General features: G+C 35.3%; 1 protein-coding gene across 12 annotated transcripts in view; it reads right to left on the reverse strand.

Moving 5' to 3' along the window:
- RANBP17 (RAN binding protein 17) overlaps window positions 1-23,791 on the reverse strand; it is a 335,917-nt gene that overhangs the window by 234,192 nt on the left and 77,934 nt on the right. For all 12 annotated transcript variants that reach the window (XR_011525453.1, XR_011525452.1, XR_011525451.1 and 9 more), the window contains 2 exons: window positions 16,227-16,332; window positions 2,734-2,869 (listed from right to left, as the gene is read on the reverse strand). Coding sequence is in view for 9 of the 12 variants with exons in the window: in XM_070570350.1 (XP_070426451.1) it covers window positions 2,734-2,869; window positions 16,227-16,332 (242 nt within the window). In the remaining 3 variants the exon portion in view is untranslated. The remainder of the gene's footprint in view (window positions 1-2,733; window positions 2,870-16,226; window positions 16,333-23,791) is intronic.

Below are 23,791 nucleotides of genomic sequence, written 5' to 3' on the forward strand. Positions count from 1 at the left end.
TTTCAAAATAGTTAATAGTATACCTTATTTAAAATTGCTGAACAATTTCACTAAAGTCAGTATCATTTTCCAACTCAAGAACATACCCTTTATTACCTGAAAGTATTATACATGAGATCTAGACCCAATTCCTATGTAATTCTACCACATTCAAACATTATCTAGTAGAAAGCATACAACCAATATACCAGGCACTTGGAGGTGATAACAATAAAAAAGGCGGAAATAGTCCTAACCCAAATTACAGTCTATATATGTTGTGCTAACAAATAATTACAATGCAATGTTATAAGGCTAAAACTGGGGACACAGGATGCTACAGAACACAGAGCACAGGAACTCCCAGAATTTAAGTTAATAAGGTCATCCTAAAGGATGGAGGGTCTGATGTGAAAAATAAGGAGTTACCAGAGTAGGGCAGGGAGGTGGAAGCTGGATTTAAAACAATGTGTCAAAGGCAGAGGAAACATTTTGTTCAAAGGCCCAGAAGTGACACAGAACACAAACTGTTAACAGGAGTTGAAGAAAGTTTAATACACATAAAGTATACAGTACAAGTATGGAGAAGAACGAAACTGGTGACATACGTAGAAAAGAGATTGGGAGGAACTTTCTAAATCACACTCTATATAACCTAATTAAATAAGATAATGCTTAAGAATGCTTAGTATACTTTCTAGTACAAAACATGTGCACACCAAACATTATTTGCTTATTATCTAACGTTCCCCCTTTTTTCGCCACAATTCGGAATGCAACAATACACTCACCAAAAAATGTTTTCCATCTAGTCTTCCTCAGTTGGTTGCCAGAAAAACAGAACGTGGAGAACTTATAAATGTCTTAGACAATCTGTTATGTCATTTGTAAAATGGAAACAATAATACCAACCTTGCAGGCTTGTTGTAGGACTAGAGTGAGCATCAAGAGCTCCTAGAAGAGTGCCAGGGCACGTATTAAGGACCCCGCAAAATGATTCCTATTAAGGCAGATCAGCAGACATGCCACAGAAAAAGAAAAGCGGAAAGCTCTGGTTTTACTTTGGGGTTAGGCAGTAGGAATGCCTTAGAAATAAAATCACCTTAGAACTAAACTTTCTTTGAAAATAGGGTAAGAAATATACACCAAAAACGGGAGAGTAAAGATATAATAAAAGAATCAACACCAGTCTGATGATGTTTTTTTCTCCTAATATGTAAGCTCCTTCAAAAAAGAAAAACTGATCTCTAGAATTCACTTTTTTCACAATTACCTTATAGTAAAAGATAGATATAGTATATATATATAAAACAAAACTTTTGGAAAAAGATTTCTTAAATCCCACTGCCCTGAAATGACTAGTCTCATTTTACATATTCCCTTCCAAGTACTTTAAACACAGTAATGTGAAGACTTTTCTATTCCATATTTCACTGTTCTAAGACCCAGACCAAATGGATATTAAAATTAGTAATGTTTCAAGAGTATTCACTTTTGTACAAGCAAAATAACAAACTCTCTGAGAACATTTAAAACAAGACAATTAATCGTAATTTGATTTATACTCAACCTTCAAGTAATACAGCTGGGATTTCAAAACAGGCACCCTGTATAAATTTCATATCATGTGATTTTTGTCTGATTCTAATTTGCTTACTGTCAACCTAAGGCATTTATTTCTAGCTACTACTTCTCTTTCTAATGATCTCATTCAATGGCAGCTAAATTCTAAGAAAATTTTATTGATATTAATCCTAAAAGGCAACAAAATATCACAATATATTTGACAAAGAAAGCACCAAGCTACATCACTTTCTTAAAAAGCGAAGAAAATTTTACTTGAAATAAACTAAAGGATGATCTTAACAAAACCAAATTTTTTTTACACTACTATACAACTATTATTAACAGAAAACCATAAATGAACTGAAAGTTAAGGTAAATTTCCCAGAGGAAAAAAAGCTGAGTTCAACATAAGCTTGTTCTAGAATTTTCAGTAAGACATCCTTCAACATTACAAATACAAACTATAAATCCAAAGGAGATAAGAACATCCTTAGGATTTCTTACAGAGAAGGTTTTGGAAAGAGTTATTATTTCAGGAAGAAGAAGAAAAAAACCTTACAGATCTTACTCAGTGTCACAAGTACTACTACATATCTGGTTAGGGCTCACAAATGCCCTCAATAATCCCTCGTTATGCCTTAAAATCAATTCATCTAAATTTGCTGATGCTAAACTTTCAATCATCACAGCACAAGTCTTCTCCACGTTAAGGCGATTTAACTGTGGTCTCTCAAGGACGTGTCTCACTCTCCTAGGCCTCATCATTTATCATGTAAAAATGCTGAGGAACGAACGATAAATATACTGGAAAACACATAAATAAATAACTGTCCAAAATAAACCCAGAACTACTAAAAGAGTAAATCTTACGTTTTAAACCTTGAAATACAATACAGTAAGGCAAAATCCATTCAGGCTTTTGAAAAATCTTAACTATTTAATGACTAGCTACATAAGAAATACTAACTCTGCCAATCAATCTTCAAAGAAAATGGTAAATCTAAGTATAAACCAAGCAAATTAATCTTACATTTCCTTCAATACCAATTAATCAATTGGTTTCAATTGATCAATTAAATTTCTTACATAGAAATTGCCCAAATATGTCCATTCAGCTTAAAGCTGTTATATGTGAACGTCTTTCTTCATCTTCAATAACATGTTTTTTTAATCTCCAGGAAAACCTACCTTTGAGGTTCTTTGAAGTTGATCACCAACATATGTTTTACGAAATTGATCCAAGAACCACAGAATTGCAAGTTCTATTTTCTCATTACAACACTGAGGCAATCCGGTATCCATTAAAGATATAAGCTGAAAAACTCTTTTCATGAAGGAAAAAAAAAAGCTTCAGTAGAGAAACAATGCTAAAATATTTATAGTCAATGTAACACAATATATAAACATTGTAAAAAGTGAAAAAATACAAAAGCTTATCAAGAAAATATTTTAAAAATCATCTGAAATCCTACCACTAAGAGATATTACAATTTGCTCTAATTCTTTCTAAGTCTTTTTTCCTAAGTCATACAAATACATATACAAACCCACATGTGCATACACCGTTCTACTAAAAACTCACATATAAATACATGACATATACATATAAATATATAATAGATATACACAGATATAAGTAAATATTTAGTTATTACAAATATAATATATATACACAGATGTAAGTTAATATCTAATATCTTTCACTAAAATTTTATATATTTACATAAATATCATAGATATATGTAAATATATAAAATTTTAGTAAAGGAAAATGATGTTGAATGTGTAATTTTGTATTTTACTTTTCCATTAAACCTTATATTCTATATAATTATATATTTTGGGGTCACACGATTCAAAATTTAAAAAAATCAAGAGGTACACCCATCAAGTTATATCACTTTCTTAATGAGTAATAAAAATTTTACCTGAAATAAATTACAAGATGACTTTAACAAAATCAAACATTTTAAAGAAAAGTATGCAAATATTATTATCAGAAAATCATAAATGAACTAAAGGTTAAGTTAAATATCCTTGAAAAAGAGCTTAATTGAGGGGCTGGCCCAGTGGCACAGTGGTTAAGTTTGCACACTCCACTTCGGCAGCCTGGGGTTCACAGGTTCAGATCCCTAGCACGGACCTACACACCACTCATCAAGCTATGCTATGGCAGCGTCCCACATACAAAATAGAGGAAGACTGGCACAGATGTTAGCTCAGCAACAATATTCCTCAAGCAAAAAGAAGAAAATTGGCAACGTATGTTAGCTCAGGGCCAACCTTCCTCACCAAAGAGGGGAACAAGAAAAGAAGCTTAATTGAATAAAATGAAAAGCTCAGTCTAGAATTTTCGAAAAAGAAATCCTTCTATTATACATTTTCATTAAAATTTTCCAGTGGATGGCTGCCAAGAGCCTGGTGCTAACAAAACAAACATAATCATCTTTTTAAGAAACAGAAGTGGAGGTTGTTGAGGAAACAGCACCTTTTTCTCCTTTTTCTAACTATACAAAGGCAGCTATGATTAGCCCTGACCCACCTGCTTCCTTCTACGTATGCACACAAGAACATATACACACACACTGTTAATAGCTTATGTGTCCTTCCAGAGAATTTTTTTACATATGTAAACATATGGAGCATACTATATTTTTGGTTCTAAACCTAGCTTTTTCAGTTTAACAATATATCTTACAGATCTTCCCATGTCAGCATAAAGAGCTTCCTCATTCTCTTTTGCAGCTGTTTAACATTCCATTATATGAATGTACCATATTTTCAAACATGCCGTTACTGATGGACCCTAAAGTTGGTTATAATTTTTTGCTGATACAAAAACGCTTTTACCAATCTTGTATACATCATGTCACACACGTATAGTTACAGTACACACTTAAAAGTCAAACTACTAGCTTAACAAATATAAACTTTTATAATTTTGATAACTATTACCAAATTGCCCTCCACAGAAGTTCACAATTTATAGTCCTATCATCAGTCTATGACATTGTCTATATATACATAGATAATTCAGAATGATATTAAACTTCAGAATTTACTGAAATCTGAAAAACGGCATCTCAGTATAGTTTCCATTTATATTTCTCTCATGCATGTGAGGTTAAAATTTTTCCTTGTTTTTAAGCCATATGTATGTCCACTTCTGTGATCTGTTCATATACTTTGCTGATTTTTTCTATCAGGTTGTCTTTTTCTGCTGATTTCTACAAATTCTTTATATACTAGAAAACTGAGCCTTTTGCCTATGATTGAGCTATAAATATTTTTCCTTGTTTTTCATTTCTCTCTTGGCTTTGATTACGGTGTCTTCTTAATGTCATACAGAAGTTTGTGTTGTTTTTCTTATGCAGAAAATTTTATCAGTTTTTTCTTTTACATATTTTGCATAATAACAAGTCTTACCTGAATATAAGGTGTTTTTATGTTTCATATTTTTACATTTACCTCTATGATACATTTGAACTTATTTTGAACATATTTTGTGATATATGGCTCAACACTATTTTTTCCCAGATGGCTAACCAGCTGCTTCAACACCATTTCTTTCTTGTATAATCTACTTTTGCTCACCATTTTGATTTACCCTTATCATATACACTATTTATTTATGTATTCAGATTACTTACTGGATCTTTTATTCTATTCCACTGATCTATCTCACTGAATATATCTTGACCAATTAATTCTTTCATATTATTAAATAATTTTCCAAAATATTATTTATAATGGTTGTATAATACTAAGCCTATGTCAAAATTTAGTCATTTTGTTTTGAATATAAATTCATATTTCAGTGAAATATAACTACTGTTCTCTTCCCTACTACCAAAGATTTCTAGAAATAAAATATTTAGGTTACAGCATATAAATTTCTTTTAAAAACTTGGTACTTATTGCCAAAGTGCTATGAAATTATATTTTGACAATCATTTTATAGTTATTATTTCCCATATTTATACACTAAGCTACTTATTTAAAAGTACCCTTAAATTACAAATATCTTTAATGCCATTAAAATTTATGAAGGAAAACTTACTAAAGATCAAATTCAAGAATTAGATTACTGTAACTAGGTTGTTGGTGTTTTCTTCCTAAGAAGATGTGTTTATTCTCTAATTTTAAGAGGAGGGACAAAGCTGACTTTTAAAGTCTGTGTATTGGTGAATTAGCAGATTGTTGGACTAATTTTTAGTTAAGTAAATAGATACATAAATCAAACTTTATCTCTGGATCCAGGTGATTTTTCAAGCGATTTATATAAGGCATACTTGCTTTTAAATTCTTTATTGAGTAGTATCTCCCTTTTCCTACTCTAGTTCTTTGTTGATTCTATGTACTCGCTCAGGTTTACTTTTATTTCCTTTGTATAGCATACTTCAAAAATCCGAGGAAGACATGAAACCAAAAGACAGTTTGTTGGGGTGCCTTTTCAACCATATTAAGCTGGTGATTTGCATTTGCCTGAGAGGCAATGACATCCCCAGCAGGAGAGTAGGAAAGAGTTCCCAGCAGGGTACATGATCCATTTGTCAAAGAAGTTTTGGTAGTTGTACAAGAAGTTCAGCTGCAAGTGCCTGAAATCCAAAATAAAAATGGCTTAAACAATATAGATGTTTATTTCTCTCTCAAGCAAAAATCCAAGGCAGCACTCCAGGACTAGTTGGTGCTCCACGGTGTATCAGGCACTCCAGTTCTTTCTATCTTGTTGTTACACTTGCTCTATTCACAGAATCACTTTGTGGTCTAAGATGACTTTGTCAGCCCCACCCATTATGTTCATATATGTTGCACATGCCACATCCACTTACATCCAATTGCCCAAAACATAATCACTTAACCATACCTAGCTGCAAGAGAGTCTAGTAAATCTAGTCTTTATTCAGGTGGCCATATACCCAGCAAAACAATCAGTATTCTATTATTGAGGAAGAAAAGAAGAGATAAGGAACAACTAGTAGTCTCTGCCACAGTGCCCTTCAAAGATCTGTGGCAACCTCTAATAAGTGCTTAAGACCAAAGCTTGTACTTTATACATAATATTTACTTCCAGTTTCAATTTACTGTCCTACATTTACTTTTCCTTTATCTTAAATTATTTTTGGTAAAGAACATCGAGGGAATAAAAAGATAAATATATCATTAAATAATGTTGATCCAAGTATAAGCATACCATTTCACAGACAAAGAAATGAGCTTTAAATAGTCAATTGTTTTATATTCTCCTGGATATCCAATTAAATAAGTATTCATTCAGTCAACAAGTATCTGAGGGCCTACTCTATGGCAGGTGTGTGTTAGGAGTTCAGAATACAACAGTAAGTGAAACATATATATTCCCAATCCTCCATAAATCTATTGTCTATTCAGGGAAAGATAATAAAATGCCAATTAGAATAAAGAATGACAAGTGCTATAATAAACACCACAAAGAAATTAGTGAGGATTCCTAATATTTAAGGATGGAACAGGGCAAAGAGAGAGAATGTTAAGAGAAAGAGGAAAGCATATGTAGTTATCCAGAGAGGGAAGAAAAAGTATGACTCATTTAAGAGCCAAAAAAAATTCAATTATGACTATAAAGCAGTCAATGGCAGGAGATGAGGCTAATGAGACAGGCAGGAGCCAGATCACGAAGGGCCTGATGAGCTATGTTGATTTAAATCCCAACAGCAATGGAAAGACATTGCAGACACTGCAGAGTTTAAGCAAAGCAGTGACATAATCAGCTCCATATTTTAGAAAGCCTGAGAGGAAGCAATGTGTTCGTATAAAACTTTAGCACAAATCCAGCTGAAAAAAATGACAGGAGCTAAAACAGTAGAGGAGATAGAAATAACTGGACTAATTGGGATAACTAGAAGGTAGAATTGACAGGATTTGATGACTAAATGGGTGCTGATAAAAGAAAAAGGAAAAGTTAAAGATAACTTCCAGGATTTAGGCTTAGGCAATTGAGTGCACAGTGATGAGACACATGAAGAGAGTCAGGGCTGGGAGTGGATGAAAGAGATGAGTTTAATTCTATTCACTGAATGTGAGGCACATACGGGTCAGAACCTACAAGTGAAACAGTTTAACAGGTGTCTCAAAATCAGAAGACAAAAGTAATTAAAACAACATAGAATCACTGAGCAGATGGCTAACCAGCTGCTTCAACACCATTTCTTTCTTGAGATAATGGTACCTATCTACAGAGGTGTGCAATTTCTTTTATTGACACTCAAGAAATTAGAGAGAACTCTGAATTCCTTCACAGTTAAAGTTTTGCCAGGAAGGTGAGATAAAAATACAGCAGTGAACAAAGCAGATAAAGCTATTCCTTCCCTTATTCTAACGGAATTAACAAATAAACATTGAGAAGGTAAGTACCATAAAGAAAAATAAAGTAGAATAAGGATGTTATTTTGGATAGAGAGGTCAAGGAAGAAAAATACATCTGAGTAAAGACCTGAGGGAAGTGAGGGAGTACTCTATAAACACCTGGGAGAAAGCACTCCTAACAGAAGAGAAATGCAAAGGCCATAAAGTGAAAAATATTGGTAATACTCAAAGAAGAGGCCAGTGTGGTTGAGTTGAACAAGAAAGGATAGGAAATGAGGTCAGAGAAGTAGTACAGGATGCTTCAGGCCATGGCAAGGACTTTGGAATTTGTCTCACTGAAAGTTTATGAGTAGAGAAAAGGAGAGTAACACTAAAGAAAGAAGTTGAAGTCATCTATATGATAGTAGGGTTTGGAAGAGAGAGCAAAACTCTGAGCTAGTTGTCAAAGTCTTCAATGAATGATGAAGGATGACTTGGAGAGGAACAGGTGAAAGTAATAAGGAGACACAGAGGGTAGCGTAACTGAGAGGAATGAACATGAAAGCAGCAGCCACTCTACTAGCACTAGTAAATCAAGAGGATACTGGATGAGTAAATCCCTGAAGAATCCCTCAAGAGGTTTACATTTTGATCACGATGAATGAACTGAAATGACTACAAAAATAATCTTTTTTTAATTAGAATTGGGTGGCCTGAGCACAAATATATTTATTTGCTAAGTTTAAGTAGCCTATTATGTTAAAGTAATATGTTTTAATTATAATTATCACGATATTGAGACCTTCTATGAATATTAACCTTCTCCTGAAAAAATAACAGCACACAGATTTTTGGCAGGAGCTTCATGATATTCTAATTTGGTAATGTTCTCCCAGGAGTTGGAAAGGAATCAAATAATAACACACAGAAGGCAACAGTATTTCAGTTATTCAGTTCTAGTTATTTGGAACTTCTTCACACAAAATCGATATTTTGAAATTTTACATAAAACGTCATTCTTATTTAATTCAAAATCTCGATATTTTAAAACACATTTTTATGTTTTTTCTAGACAAAGTACGTACATCCTAGTATATGCCCCATGTTGAATCTGCTTGGCCCTATTTACACTCCCATCAACCCCACCACCACCTCTCACCCGACCCCTGACCTCAACCATTTGCCTTGTAGCTACAGTAAAGAGTCATGATTCTAAAGTTATAAATCCTCACCCAGGGGAGAGGAGAGTCTTGCCACAGCTCCAGCCTCTACCTCCAACTCAACAGGACCAACAGAAGCCCTGGCTTCCCCAGAGGCACCTCAAAGAGGCCAAGGACTACAACTAAGAAGTACGGAAAAGTTAAACATCCCAGGAGTAAACTTCAACCAGTAAGAAATGGGAAACAGAAATAAGTGAACAGATAAAGTGCTTGTCCTTGGTCCTTGTTCTCCACCACCACCACCACCACCACCATGGACTGTTTTGAGGCACAATGTTTGCATGTGGCCTCTGGGGAAAACTCCTATAAAAGAGAGCAACCAGGCGTGTAATGTACCATCTTATACAGTTGATTCTCATTAGTCATGGTAGTTATGTTCTATAAATTCACTGCGAAATTGAATTAGTGAATACTGAACCACTGCCCCTAGAGGAAATACAGGGCTAGGTTCATAAGGAACTCTGGTCACAATATTTTCATCAGCCGATAAACATACAACCTTGCTGTATGTGCGTTTCTGTTTAATAATACTTTATTTAGGGGAGGAGGCAGAGCAAAATGGCGGGGTGAGCTGACTGGGGACTCTCTCCCCTCCAAAATACAACCAAAGAAAGGGCAAAGCTGAATTTCAACAAATGACCCCTAATGCCAAGACCGTCAGAGACCTACAGAGTAAGAAGACAGAGAACGGAGAAGCTGTAGCCACCCTCAGAGGAGCTGGAACAGGGTAAGAGGGAACTTCGCTCCCTCCCCTAAAGACTGGGATCGCTGCTGCAAGTGAGGGAAGGAGCGGGGTAGAGACCGCGCAACCGGGGGATCGTCCAGGACTCCCACTGCCGGTGCAGTGGAAACCCGCTGATGGGGGAAAGCTTCCATGTGCAGGGACCTATCAAGCCAGGGCCCCGGGAGACCAGAGAATGAGAGCTGATCCGGATGCAGATCAGCACAGGATAGAAACTGCCCCCCCAACACACACCACGCTGGGCACCGCCATCTCGCCTGAAGGCGGAGGGCTCAAAACGCACGGCTCTCAATCCCCATCTAGTGGCAACAGGCTGTAACTGCAACCGAATACAACCATCATGCACAAAACCCGCTCCTCTACCATTCAGCAATTTATAAAGGCTCCAGACCAGAAGGAAAACAATAAAAACAGAGAATTAAGTCCTGAAGACTTGGAAATAGGTAAACTAAGTGAAAATGAGTTCAGAGTAGCTATCATCAAAAAACTCAATGAGGTAGAGAGAAAGATAGAGAAACAAGCCAATGAGTTCTGGAGTTACTTCACAAGAGATTGAAATTATAAAGAAGAATCAAACAGAATTACTAGAGATGAAAAACACAACGGATCAGATAAAACAGAATACAGACTCCCTGAATGCCAGTGTAGATACCATATAGGAGCAAATTAGCATAATCGAAGATAGACAGGCTGAATGGCTCCAGACAGAGGAAGAAAGAGAACTAACAATTAAAAAGAATGAGGAAAATATCAGAGATAGTGGATTCAATGAGAAGAAAGAATTTAAGGATCATAGGAATTCCTGAGAACGTGGAAAAGGAAAATGGAGCAGAAAGTGTGCTTAATGAAATTATAGAAGAGAACTTCCCAAGTCTAGGGATTGAGGGAGAAATGTGTGTGGAGGAAGCTTTCAGATCTCCTAGATTTGTCAATGTAAAAAGACCTACTGCAAGGCATATAGTAGTAAAAATGGCAAAAATGAAAGACAAAGAAAGAATACTCAGGGCAGCCAGACAGAAGAAAATAACCTAGAAAGGAACTCCTATCTGACTTTCAGCAGATTTCTTTACAGAAACCTTACAAGCTAGGAGAGAATGGAGTGACATATTCAAAACTTTAAAAGATAAAAATCTTCAGCCAAGAATACTCTATCCAGCAAAAATATCCTTCAGATATGAGGGAGAAATTAAATCTTTTCCAGACAAACAAAAGTTAAGGGAATTTGTAACCAAAAGTCCTCCACTACAAGAAATCCTCAAGAAGGCTCTCATACCTGAAAAAAGAAAAAAGGGTGAAAGGGGTCACAAACCACAGAGTAGGGAGACAGATAGACAGAACCAGAATAGGATAGCAAATATTCAACTAAAGCATTAGGATAAAGGTTAGGAAACTACCAAAGCAAAGACGATCTTATCACTCTAACTACAAACTCATAACACGAGTTGGAATAAAAAGCGAAATAATAACTTAGGAGGGGAAGAGCAAAGGGACTAAATTAGTCTAGGCCAAGTAAGTAAGAGACCACCAGAGTATAGACTATATAAATACAAACTTCAGGGTAGCCACTAAACTAAAAAACAGAACAGAGCCACAAGACATAAATAAGGAAAAATCTAAGAAACCCAGCATAAGAAATTGCAGTAGTCAATGGGTAGGCTAAAACACACAGGACGAGAAACAAAGGCAACGCAGGAAAACCAGATAACGAGCGACAGATTGACAGCATTAAGTCCACATGCATCAATAATCACCCTCAATGTAAACGGATTGAACTCTCCAATAAAAAGACACAGAGTGGCAAAATGGATTAAAGAACAAGATCCAACAATCTGTTGCCTCCAGGAAACACACCTCAGCGCCAAGGACAAACACAGGCTCAGAGTGAAGGCATGGAGGACAATACTTCAAGCTAATAGCAAGCAAAAGAAAGCAGGTGTTGCAATACTTATTATCAGACAAAACGGATTTCAAAATAAGGCAGGTAAAGAGAGACACAGAGGGACAATATATAATGATGAAAGGGACACTTCATCAAGAAGAAATAATGCTTATAAATATCTATGCACCCAACATAGGAGAACCAAAGTTGATAAAGCAACTATTAACAGACCTAAAAGAAGATGTTAGAAACAACACAATAATAGTAGGGGACCTCAACACCCCACTCACATCAATGGACAGATCATCCAGACAGAAAATCAACAAGGAAATAGTGGAGCTAAACGAAAAACTAAAACAATTGGACTTACTGGATGCATATAGATCACTTCATCCTAAAACAGCTGAATACACATTCTTCTCAAGTGCGCATGGAATATTCTCAAGGATAGACCATATGTTGGGAAACAAGGCAAGCCTCTACAAATTTTAAAAAATTGAAATACTAACAAGCATCTTCTCTGATCATAATGCTATAAGGCTAGAAATTAATTACAAGAAAAAGGCTGAGAAAGGCACAAGGATGTGGAGACTAAACAATATGCTACTGAACAAGCAATGGATCATTGAAGAAATTAAAGAAGAAATCAAAACATACCTGGAAACAAATTAAAATGATAATATGCCATACCAACTCATACGGGAAACAGCAAAAGCTGTATTAAGAGGAAAATTCACTGCAATACAGGCACACCTTAACAAACAAGAAAAATCCCTAATAAGCAATCTTAAACTACACCTAACTGTATTAGAGAAAGAAGAACAAATAAAGCCCAAAGTCAGCAGAAGGAGAGAAATAATAAAAATCAGAGCAGAAATAAATGCTATCGAAATGAAAAAGGCAGTAGAAAGGATCAATGAAACAAAGAGCTGGTTCTTTGAGAAGATAAATAAAATTGACAAACCCCTAGCCACATTTACAAAGAAAAAAAGAGAGAAAGCTCAAATAAACAAAATCAGAAATGAAAGAGGAGAAATAACAACACACTCTGCAGAAATACAACAGATTATAAGAGAATACTACGAAAAACTATATGCCAACAAAATGGATAACCTAGAGGAAATGGATAAATTCTTGGACTCCTACAATCTCCCAAAGCTCACTCAAGAAGAAGCAGACAATCTGAACAGACCAATCACAAGGAAAGAGATTGAAACAGCAATCAAAAACATCCCAAAGAATAAAACCCCAGGACCAGATAGCTTTCCTGGGGAATTCTACCAAACTTTCAGAGAGGATTTAATACCTATCCTTTTCAAGCTATTCCAAAAAATTAGGGAAGATGGAACACTTCCTAACACATTCTACGAGACCAACATCACACTGATACCAAAGCCTGACAAGGACACCACGAAAAAAGAGAACCACAGGCCAATATCACTGATGAACATAGATGCAAAAATGGTAAACAAAATTTTGGCAACCAGGATTCTGCAATTCATCAAAAGGATCATACATCATGATCAGGTGGGATTCATACCAGGGACACAGGGATGGTTCAACTCCCACAAATCAATCAACGTGAAACACCACATCAACAAACTGAGGAATAAAAACCACATGATCATCTCAATAGATGCAGAGAAGGCATTTGACAAGATCCAACAGCCATTTATGATAAAAACTCTGAACAAAATGGGCATAGAAGGAAACTACCTCAACATAGTAAAGGCCATATACGACAAACCCATAGCCAACATCATACTCAATGGGCAAAAACTGAACCCCATCCCCCTGAAAACAGGAACGAGACAAGGATGCCCTCTATCACCACTCTTATTTAACATAGTACTGGAGCTCCTGGCCGGAGCAATCAGGCAAGGAAAAGGAATAAAAGGAATCCAAATAGGGAGGGAAGAAGTGAAACTCTCGCTGTTTGCAGATGACATGATCTTATATATAGAAAACCCCAAAGAATCCATTGGAAAACTGTTAGAAGTAATCAACAACTACAGCAAAGTTGCAGGGTATAAAATCAATTTGCATAAATCAGTAGCATTTCTATACTCCAGTAATGAACCAACAGAAAAAGAACTCAAGAATACAATACCATTCACAATCGCAACAAAAAGAATAAAATACCTTGGGGTAAATTTAACTAAGGAAGTGAAGGACCTATATAATGAAAATTACAAGGCCTTTCTGAGAGAATTGTACAACGACATAAGGAGATGGAAAGACATTCCATGTACATGGATTGGAAGAATAAACATAGTTAAAATGTCCATTCTACCTAAAGCAATCTACAGATTTAAGGCTATCCCAATCAGAATCCCAATGACATTCTTTACAGAATTAGAACAAAGAATCCTAAAATTCATATGGGGCAACAAAAGACCCCGAATTGCTAAAGCAATCCTGAGAAAAAAGAACACAACGGGAGGCATCACAATCCCTGACTTCAAAACATACTACAAAGCTACAGTAATCAAAACAGCATGGTACTGCTACAAACACAGCTTCACAGATCAATGGAACAGACTTGAAAGCCCAGAAATAAAACCACACATCTATGGACAGCTTATCTTCGACAAAGGAGCTGAGGGCATAAAATGGAGAAAAGAAAGTCTTTTCAACAGGTGGTGCTGGGAAAACTGGAAAGCCACATGTAAAAGAATGAAAATTGACCATTCTTTCTCACCATTCACCAAAATAAACTCAAAATGGATCAAAGACCTAAAGCTGAGACCTGAAACCATAAGGCTTCTAGAAGAAAACGTAGGCAGTACACTCTTTGACATCAGTATTAAAAGGATCTTTTCGGACACCATGTCTTCTCAGACAAGGGAAACAATAGAAAGAATAAACGAATGGGACTTCACCAGACTAAAGAGCTTCTTCAAAGCAAGGGAAAACAGGATTGAAACAGAAAAACAACCCACTAACTGGGAAAAAATATTTGCAAGTCATATATCTGACAAAGGCTTAATATCCATAATATATAGAGAACTCTCACAGGTCAACAAAAAAAAATTAAACAACCCGATCAAAAAATGGGTTGGAGACATGAACAGACATTTCTCCAAAGAAGATATACTGATGGCCAATAGGCACTTGAAAAGATGTTCATCATCGCTGATCATCAGGGAAATGCAAATCAAAACTACACTAAGATATCACCTTACACCCATTAGAAAGACAAAAATATCTAAAACTGATAGTAACGAATGTTGAAGAAGTTGTGGAGAAAAAGGAACCCTCATACACTGCTGGTGGGAATGCAAACTGGTGCAGCCACTATGGAAAACAGTATGGAGATTCCTCAAAAAATTAAAAATAGAACTACCATACGACCCAGCTACTCCACTACTGGGTATTTATCCAAAGAGCTTGAAGTCAGCAATTCCAAAAGTCCTACGCACCCCAATGTTTATTGCAGCATTATTTACAATAGCCAAGATGTGGAAGCAACCTAAGTGCTCATCAACAGATGAATGGATAAAGAAGATGTGGTATATATATATACAATGGTATACTACTCAGCTGTCAAACAGAACAAAATCATTCCATTTGCAATAACATGGATGGACCTTGAGGGAATTATGTTAAGTGAAATAAGCCAGTTAGAGAAGGATAATCTCTGTATGACTCCACTCATATGAGGAATTTAAAAATGTGGACAAAGAGAACAGATTAGTGGCTACCAGGGGAAAGGTGGGGTGGGGGGTGGGCACAAAGGGTGAAGTGGTGCACCTACAACACAACTGACAAACGTTAATGTACAAGTAAAATTTCACAAGATTGTAACCTATCATTAACTCAATAAAAAAAATGGAAAAAAATACTACTTTATTTAACATATATTATCGATTCATTAACATTGAACTTACAACTAATACCACTAAAACTCGTGCCTGCACAAAGCTTACCTAACACATGGATTTTCTCTGTAAGACACGTTACAGCTTTCCTGTGCTTAGAAACATTAGACAGTTACTTCAGCACTATGCTGGGAGGCTATTTTAAGCAGTAAAATCAGCAAAAAGCACAAAAATGCAAAAAATATGGCACTTAACAGACAGCAGTAAGGACACTTATTTACAGTATGAGAGCTGAAACAAATAAGCAGAGCATCTGTTCAACCTCAGCTTGGAAAGTGCACATGAGGCAACTCAAATTTTCTGCCACTATGTGCATGTCCCAGAATGACTGCAGTAGCACCAAAAAAAAAAAAAAAAAAAAAAAAGTTGAGAAACGACCTACGAAATAAAAAGAAACCCAAATCTTCATCACACTATTTAAAGACATGTTTAAAATATATTTGACTATACCAACCTATTAGAGATCTGACTTTTACAAATTACTTAACCTCTAAGCCTTGGTTTTCCATCAATAAAAAGAAAAACACTTTCCTCAAAAGGTCCACTACAAAATGCTTTAGCTCATAATACCTATTCAATAACTAAATTTCTTAACTACTTAGTAAATTTCTGCAAATCATATGGCCATTACATACCGACAGGATAATTCTCCATCCATAGCATCATGTTCGTCTGTACTGGTATATGTTAACCTTCCTCCAACAACTGTCCCAACTAAGTATACCAGCCATGCAAGACGTCCTAATATATAAGAAGAAAGAAAAATGTTTAGGAGGTATTGATAGAAACAAAGCTTATTTTTCGGAAAATTCCAAAATAGCAAATGATCTATTCTTCCCAAGAAGTGATATACTATTGTGAACTCAGTTCTTAACAGACAGTAGAGAGCTGGGTTTTAAGTTTATCAAGGCAGTATAACAGTGAAAATGATAGATTTTAGAGCCAGATAAAACTATATTTGAATCCCAGCTCTACCAATTTGCTATGTGATCTTGCATAAGTTACTTATCTCTTTACCTGTTAGGGTTTTCGTGTACAAAATGGAGAAAATAATATCTACCATGAAGACTTAGGATTAAAATTAAATTTGACAACAAAACACCAAATGTAATGTCCAGATTCAGGACTGTTAGTCAGTAAGTAACAGTACGATCCAATAAGCAGTATCTTTTCTTAATGGTTAACATCATGACAGCACCAGTCTGATCATTTTTAATACTGCCCCTGCTTGGAAGATAACAGACGGCAATAAATTTATTCCCTTTGTATTTTTATGCATAATTTTAAAAAATCCAAGATTCTCACTGTGCAAGTCACATTGTTTGGCAACCAAATTAACTTCACGGGTAATAGCAGCAAATAATTAAATAACTTTACAACAATGGCACAAATGGCAACATCTACAGTTTTCACAAATCTTTCTTTGGGGCAGCCAAAATTGACTAACATAGAAATGGAGGTATTTACTGAATAATTTTTGTTTAAGGCATATTATTTTATATCTCTAGATTCATCCACTTATGTATCAGATTCTCTAAGATTTTTAAGACCTTTATGAATAATTAACAACATACCAATTATCTTGATAAAAAGAAATTTTGTGTTATTCTTGGGAACTGTATTTTCAAAGATGAGCAGCTTATTTCATAATACTGTATGTTTCTGTATTGAGAAATCTTTTCAAGTGAACTAAAGCGTTTTTTACAAGACAATTAAACAGTCATAAAAGAGGATGTCTGTGCTTGTTAGAAGACTTAGGAAGGATAAATAAATGTAGAAAAAGAACACATTCTTCCCATATACCTGTGGATAGTAGCAATCATTACTAACCTACAACTAATCAACAACTCCCTCAAAATTCTGGAGGGACTTCAGCCTACTGAGGTGACAAACTTCCTGTAAATTAGAATTATAACCTGGCAAGTATCCACATCCTTTAATCCACCAAACAACAATGAATAAATCAGAAATGACCAATTATGCAGCCTTGTACATTAGCAATGTGAAACAGATTAAATAGGAAAACAAGAACACTAATTTGATCAAGTAATTCATAAATCAGACTCAAGCTTCAAGATATGTATAATTAGGGAAAAAGGTAACAGAACAAAAAGTACATGTAGGAAACTGCAGGTATTAAGAAAGTTACCTTACGCACTTCAAAAGTGTTTTATGATCAATATGAAAGCCTATTAACAACATACACTCTCCACTGATGACCCTGCTTCCTCTATGGGCTCTCTCAAGCAGTACTTGATTTCTCTTCCATACTTCTTGTATCTTGGGCCTTGAACATGGAGCAGGTGTTCTAAGATGTCCCTCATTTCCACTTTCAGAACATTCTCCCTCTCTCCATCAAAAAAGCACTCAGCTTTACATCTTCTATCATCAAACTACACTATCAAATACTCTTTCTTGTTGCAATTATCTACTCTCCCTCAGGTTATTTCTCCTTATTTTCTCAAGGTGTTAGTTTCTGGTTCACTGTCATTCTTTCCAACAATATTTCTATCATAATAAGTAGTAATTTCAATATCTACAAAGATGAATCTTCCAACTCCAACAATCCTTGGTTCTACTGCGAACCTGATCAATCCATGAACCTATCACTTTTCTTTAAACAACTTTACTGAAATATAATTCATATACAATTTACCCACTGAAAGTATATGACTCAATGTTTTTTATTAAATTCACAGGGTTGTGCAACCATCACTCCAATCTAATTTTACAACATTTTCATCTCTCCCAAAAGAAACCCCACTCTACCCCCTACACTCCCAGTGCATAGCAACTATTAACCTACTTTATCTCTCTTTAGACTTTTCCCATTTTGGATATTTCATATGAATGGAATCATACAATATATGGTTTTTGTGACTGTCTTTTTTCATTTAGCATAATATTTTCAAGGATCACTCAGGTTGGAGCTTATATTGGTACTTCATTCATTTTTACAGCCAAATATTTCACTGTTTGGACATACCACACTTTATTTATCCATTCATCAGCTGATGGGCATTTGGGTTGTTTCCACCTTTGGCTTTACAAATAATGCTGCCATGAGCATTTGTATACGGTTTTTATACGGATGTATGTTCTAATTTCTCTTGGGTATACCTAGAAGTGGAATTGCTGGTCATATGATACCTCTATTTTTAACGTTTTGAGGAACTGCCAAACTGCTTTTCCAAAGCAGCTATACCATTTTACATTCCCGCCAGCAATGCATGAAAGTCCAATTTCCCCAAATCCTTGGCAATACTTGTTATTATCTGCTTTGATTATATCCATCCTAGTGGGTGTGAAGTGGTATCTTGTAATTTTGACATGCCTTTCCCTAATGATTAACATTGTTGAGCATCCTTTCATGTGCTTACTGGCCATTTATATGCATTCTTTGGAAAAATGTCTGTTCATATCCTTTGCTCATTTTTAAGTTGGGTTATCTTTTTTATTATTGAGTTGTTGAGTTCTTTATATATTCTAGATGCAAGTCCCTTATCAGATAAATATACTGCAAATATTTTCTCTTATTCTGTGGGTTGTGTTTTCACTTCTTGATGGTGTGCTTTGAAGCACAGAAATTTTTAATTCTGATGTAGTCCAAATTTCTAATTTTTTGTCACTTCAGCTTTTGATGTCACATCTAAGAAATCACTGATCAACCCAAAGTCATGAAGATTTACTCCTATGTTTTCTTCTAAGAGTTTCATAGTTTTAATTCTTACATTTAGGTCTAGGATTCATTTTGACTTAATTTTTGTGTAAGATAGGGGTCCATTTTCATTCTTTTGCACGTGGATATCCAATTGTTCCAGCATTTGGATGAAAAGACATTTGTTGAAAAGACAATTCTTTCATCATTGAATTGTCTTGCCACCCTTGTCAAAAAAATCAACTGATTATAAATTGGAGTGTTTACAACTGGACTTTCAATTCTATTTCATTGATCTAATGTCTACCTTTGTGACAATACCACACTTCTTTTCCTTTTTTTAAAATTTTATTTTATTTTGGTGAATAACATGAGCTCTACCCTCTTAACCAATTTTTCAGTGTGCAATTAATTACCATTGGACTGTAGGTACAATGTTGTACAGCAGATATTTAGAGCTTATTCATCTTGCTTGACCGAAACTTCATGCCGATTAATTATTAACTCCCCATTTCCCTTCCCCTCACCCCCTGGTAACCACTATTCCACTCTTTGATTCTATGAATTTGACTATTTCAGATACCTCAGATAAGTGGAATCACACGGCTTTTGTCTTTCTGAGACTAACTTATTTCACTTAGCACAATGCCCTCAAGGTTCATCCATGTACCCACATTCCATAGAACTTCCTTTTTTTAAAGGCTGAATAGTATTCCATTATATGCATATATCCTATTTTCTTTTTTTTAATGAGATAACATTGGTTTATAACACAAATTTCAGGTGTACATCATTATATTTTGACTTCTGTATAGACTACATCATGTTCACCACCAGAAGTCTAGTTGCCATCCATCACTGTACATATGTGCCCCTTTACCCTTTTGCTCTCCCCCCACTCTCTTCCCCTCTGGTAACCACGAAACTGTTCTCTGCATCTATGTGTTTATCTTCCACATAGGAGTGAAATCATACAGTATTTGTCTTTCTCCATCTGTCTTATTTCAGCTAGCATAATACCCTCAAGGTCCATTCATGCTATTGCAAATGGCAAGATTTCATCTTTTTATGGCTGAGCAGTATTTACATACATACGTATATACATACCCCACATCTTCTTTATCCATTTATCCACTGAAGACCTGAAACCATAAAACTCCTATAAGAAAACACAGGCAGTACACTCTTTGACATTGGTCTTAGGAGTATCTTTTTGAATACGTCTCCTCAGGCAAGGGAAACAAAAGAAAAAATAAACAAATGGGACTACATCAAACTAAAAAGTTTCTGCCAAACAAAGGAAACCATCAACAAAATGAAAAGACAACCTACCAATTGGCATTAGATATTTACAAATCAAATATCCAATAAGAGGTTAATATCCAAAATATATAAAGAACTCACATGACTCAACAACAAAAAACAAACAACCCAATCAAAAAATGGGCAGAGGATTGAACACATTTCCCCAAAGATATAGAGATAACCAACAGGCATGTTCACGAACATGAAAAGATGTTTAACGTCACTAACTATCAGGGAAATGCAAATCAAAACCACAAGGAGATATCACCTCACACCCATCAGAACAGCTAATACTAAAAAGACAAGAAATAAAAGGTGTTGAAGAGGATATGGAGAAAAGGGGACACGCATACACTGCTGGTGGGGATGTAAACTGGCACAGTCACTCTGGAAAATAGTATGGAGATTTCTTAAAGAATTAAAAATAGAACCACCAGATGATCCAGCTATTCCACTGTCTTGATTACTGTTGCTTTGTTTTAAATTTTGAAATCAGAAAGTGTGAGTCTTTCAACTTGATTTTCTTTTCAAGAATATTCTGGATATTCTGGATCCCCTGGATTTCCATATGGATTTAAGAATCAGCTTGTCAATTCCTGCAAAGAAGCCAGCAGGACTTTTGACAGAGATTGCATTGAATCTGTAGTTCAATTTGGGGAGTATTGCCATCTCAACAATATTAAGTCTTCTGTTCCATGACCATGAATGTCTTCCCACTTATTTAGATCTTTAATTTCTTTCAACAATGTTTCATAGTGTCAGTGTACAAGTCCTATACTTTTTTAAAATTTATACCTATGTATTTCTTTTTGATGCTATGCTAAGTACATCTGTTGTCTTCAGTTTCAATCGTTCATTGCTAATACATAGACACATTGTTGATTTCTGTTTATTGATCTTGTATCTTGCAGCTATGCTGATCTCTTTTATTAGTTCTAAAAGTTTTTTGGCATCTGCGATTTTTTCACTCTCTCTCAAATGTCTTCTCTATCCTGCTTACCTAGCTTCAGTTCTATAGCCAATCATTATAACTGCTGCCTCGTATACAACTTCAATTACTCTCTTGTGCTGACATACTCATCTTACAAAACTGTAACTGTTTACATTCAATCCCCCACCTTCTCTTTGCCTATACTCACACAGCTTAACATAGCTGAGAAAAAATACAACCATGCTGACTAGTCTCACTTTGAATCCACCATCTGAGTTAGGCCTTAAATAGCTATCCTATCAATTTTCAATAACAAGAGTATGGTAGTGTGTCTTCAAGATACCCATCACCAATTTCTTCGTCCATGTATTCACATGCCATCAAGAAGTAAACTCTAGGGGCCAGCACCAGTGGCTTAGCAGTTAAGTTCAGTGCACTCCACTTCAGTGGCCAGGTTCAGTTCCTGGGCATGGACCTATACTGCTTTGTTAGCAGCCATGCTATGCTGGATACCCACATACTAAAAAATAGAGGAAGACTGGCATGGATGTTAGCTCAGGTTGAATCTTCCTAAGCAAAAGAAAAAAAAAAAAAAGCAGAGTCTGTTCTTCCAATCCTTTGTAAGTCAGGCTGGATTGTGACTGCTTTGACCAACAGAATATTGTGGAAGTAACACCATCCCAACACTGAGATTAGCCTTCAAAAGAACCAACAGCTTCCTTCAATCTTTCAGGAAATGTTCACTCCGGGGGAACCAGTCACCATGTAAGAAAACCAAGACTTTGAGGCCCAAGCTAGCCACATAAAGACTACATGGAGACAGATGTCCAACTAGGGTCCACTCATCAAATATTCCAGCCCAGACACTAGACTTGTGAGTAAAGAATCATTTAGGCGATTCTAGCCCCAGCTGTCATCTGATTACAATGTCTGAAAGACCCCAAAAGAAAACCATCCAGCTGTGACTTACCAATCTCAGAGAACACTCAGAGATAATAATTATTTGATATGCCACTAAGTTTTTGCAAAAGATAACCAGAACACAATCTGCCAACATTTCATAACCCCTTTCCCTGCTTCATTATTTTTTTATTTTAGCACTTATCTCTTTTTAACATAATATATATTTTGCTTTTTATCTTGCTTTGTTACTCATCTATTCCAATAGAATGTGAAACTGCATGATAGCTGTTATTTTTTCTGTTTGGTTGTCAATTGCATCTCCAGGGCCTAAAACAGTACCTGGCACATAGTAAGTTATCAATAGACATGGGTTACCGAATTAAGAAATCATTACATAGAAAATATGGCATGAAACAGGCAAGAGAATGTTAAGATTTTATTATCAATACAGTAAACATTAAAATATAGTCATTATTAAAAATGAATGTTAACAGTAATTATATTTCTATTGCTTGAATAAAATAAAAGCAACTTCTCAAAGCATACTCGATACAAGATGTAATATAGTCTATCCTTACTACCTGTAGATTCTGTTACTTACAAATTCATTTACTTTGTAAAATTTGTCATCCCAAATCAATTCTTGCAGTCATTCACAGACAGGTGTAGAGCAGCAAGAAATCTGAGTTGGTCAATGCATACATTCCAAGTTTAGGTAAACAAAGTGACACTCTGTTTTCTTGTTTCACCTCTCATACTGTAAACAACTAAGTATTCTTTTCACAGTTTTTTTGGTGTCACAAGTTTTTTGCACTTTTGTGCCTTTTGATGGTAACTTTACTGTTTAAAATAGTCCCCAAGAGTAGTGCTAAAGTGCTACCTGGTGTTCCTAAAGGGAAAAAGCTGTTTACGTGTGTGATAGAGAAAATACATGTGTTAGATAAGCTTTGTTGAGGCATGAGTCATACTGATATTGTGAGTTCAATGTTAACGAATCAACACATACATTATACAAGGTAGCTTTAAACAGAAACACGCATATAACAAGGTTCTATGTTGATCAGCCAATGAAAACGTTGTGACCAGAGGCCCAGAGGAACCTAACCCTATGTTTCCCTTAGAAGCAATGGTTTAATATTTGCTAATTCAGCATTTGCTGCAACTTTATAGACATAAAAACAAAATAACAAGAATCAACTGTATTTCTCAGAATCTTACAGAGGTCATTATTAATAGACTATGCTCTAGCTCTGTGTGGGACATACACATTTTATGTAATGGATGTGAATCTGAAACACTGCAAGCATAATTTTTGGTGAATGTAGTGTAATAATTTACCTGCCCTATATGAGAGTCATTATTTTAAAAATATCCTACTGTAAATTATTTCTTAAAATGAAAGT

This window comes from Equus przewalskii, chromosome 13, assembly GCF_037783145.1.
Source record: "Equus przewalskii isolate Varuska chromosome 13, EquPr2, whole genome shotgun sequence".
Taxonomy (NCBI): Eukaryota; Metazoa; Chordata; class Mammalia; order Perissodactyla; family Equidae; genus Equus; species Equus przewalskii.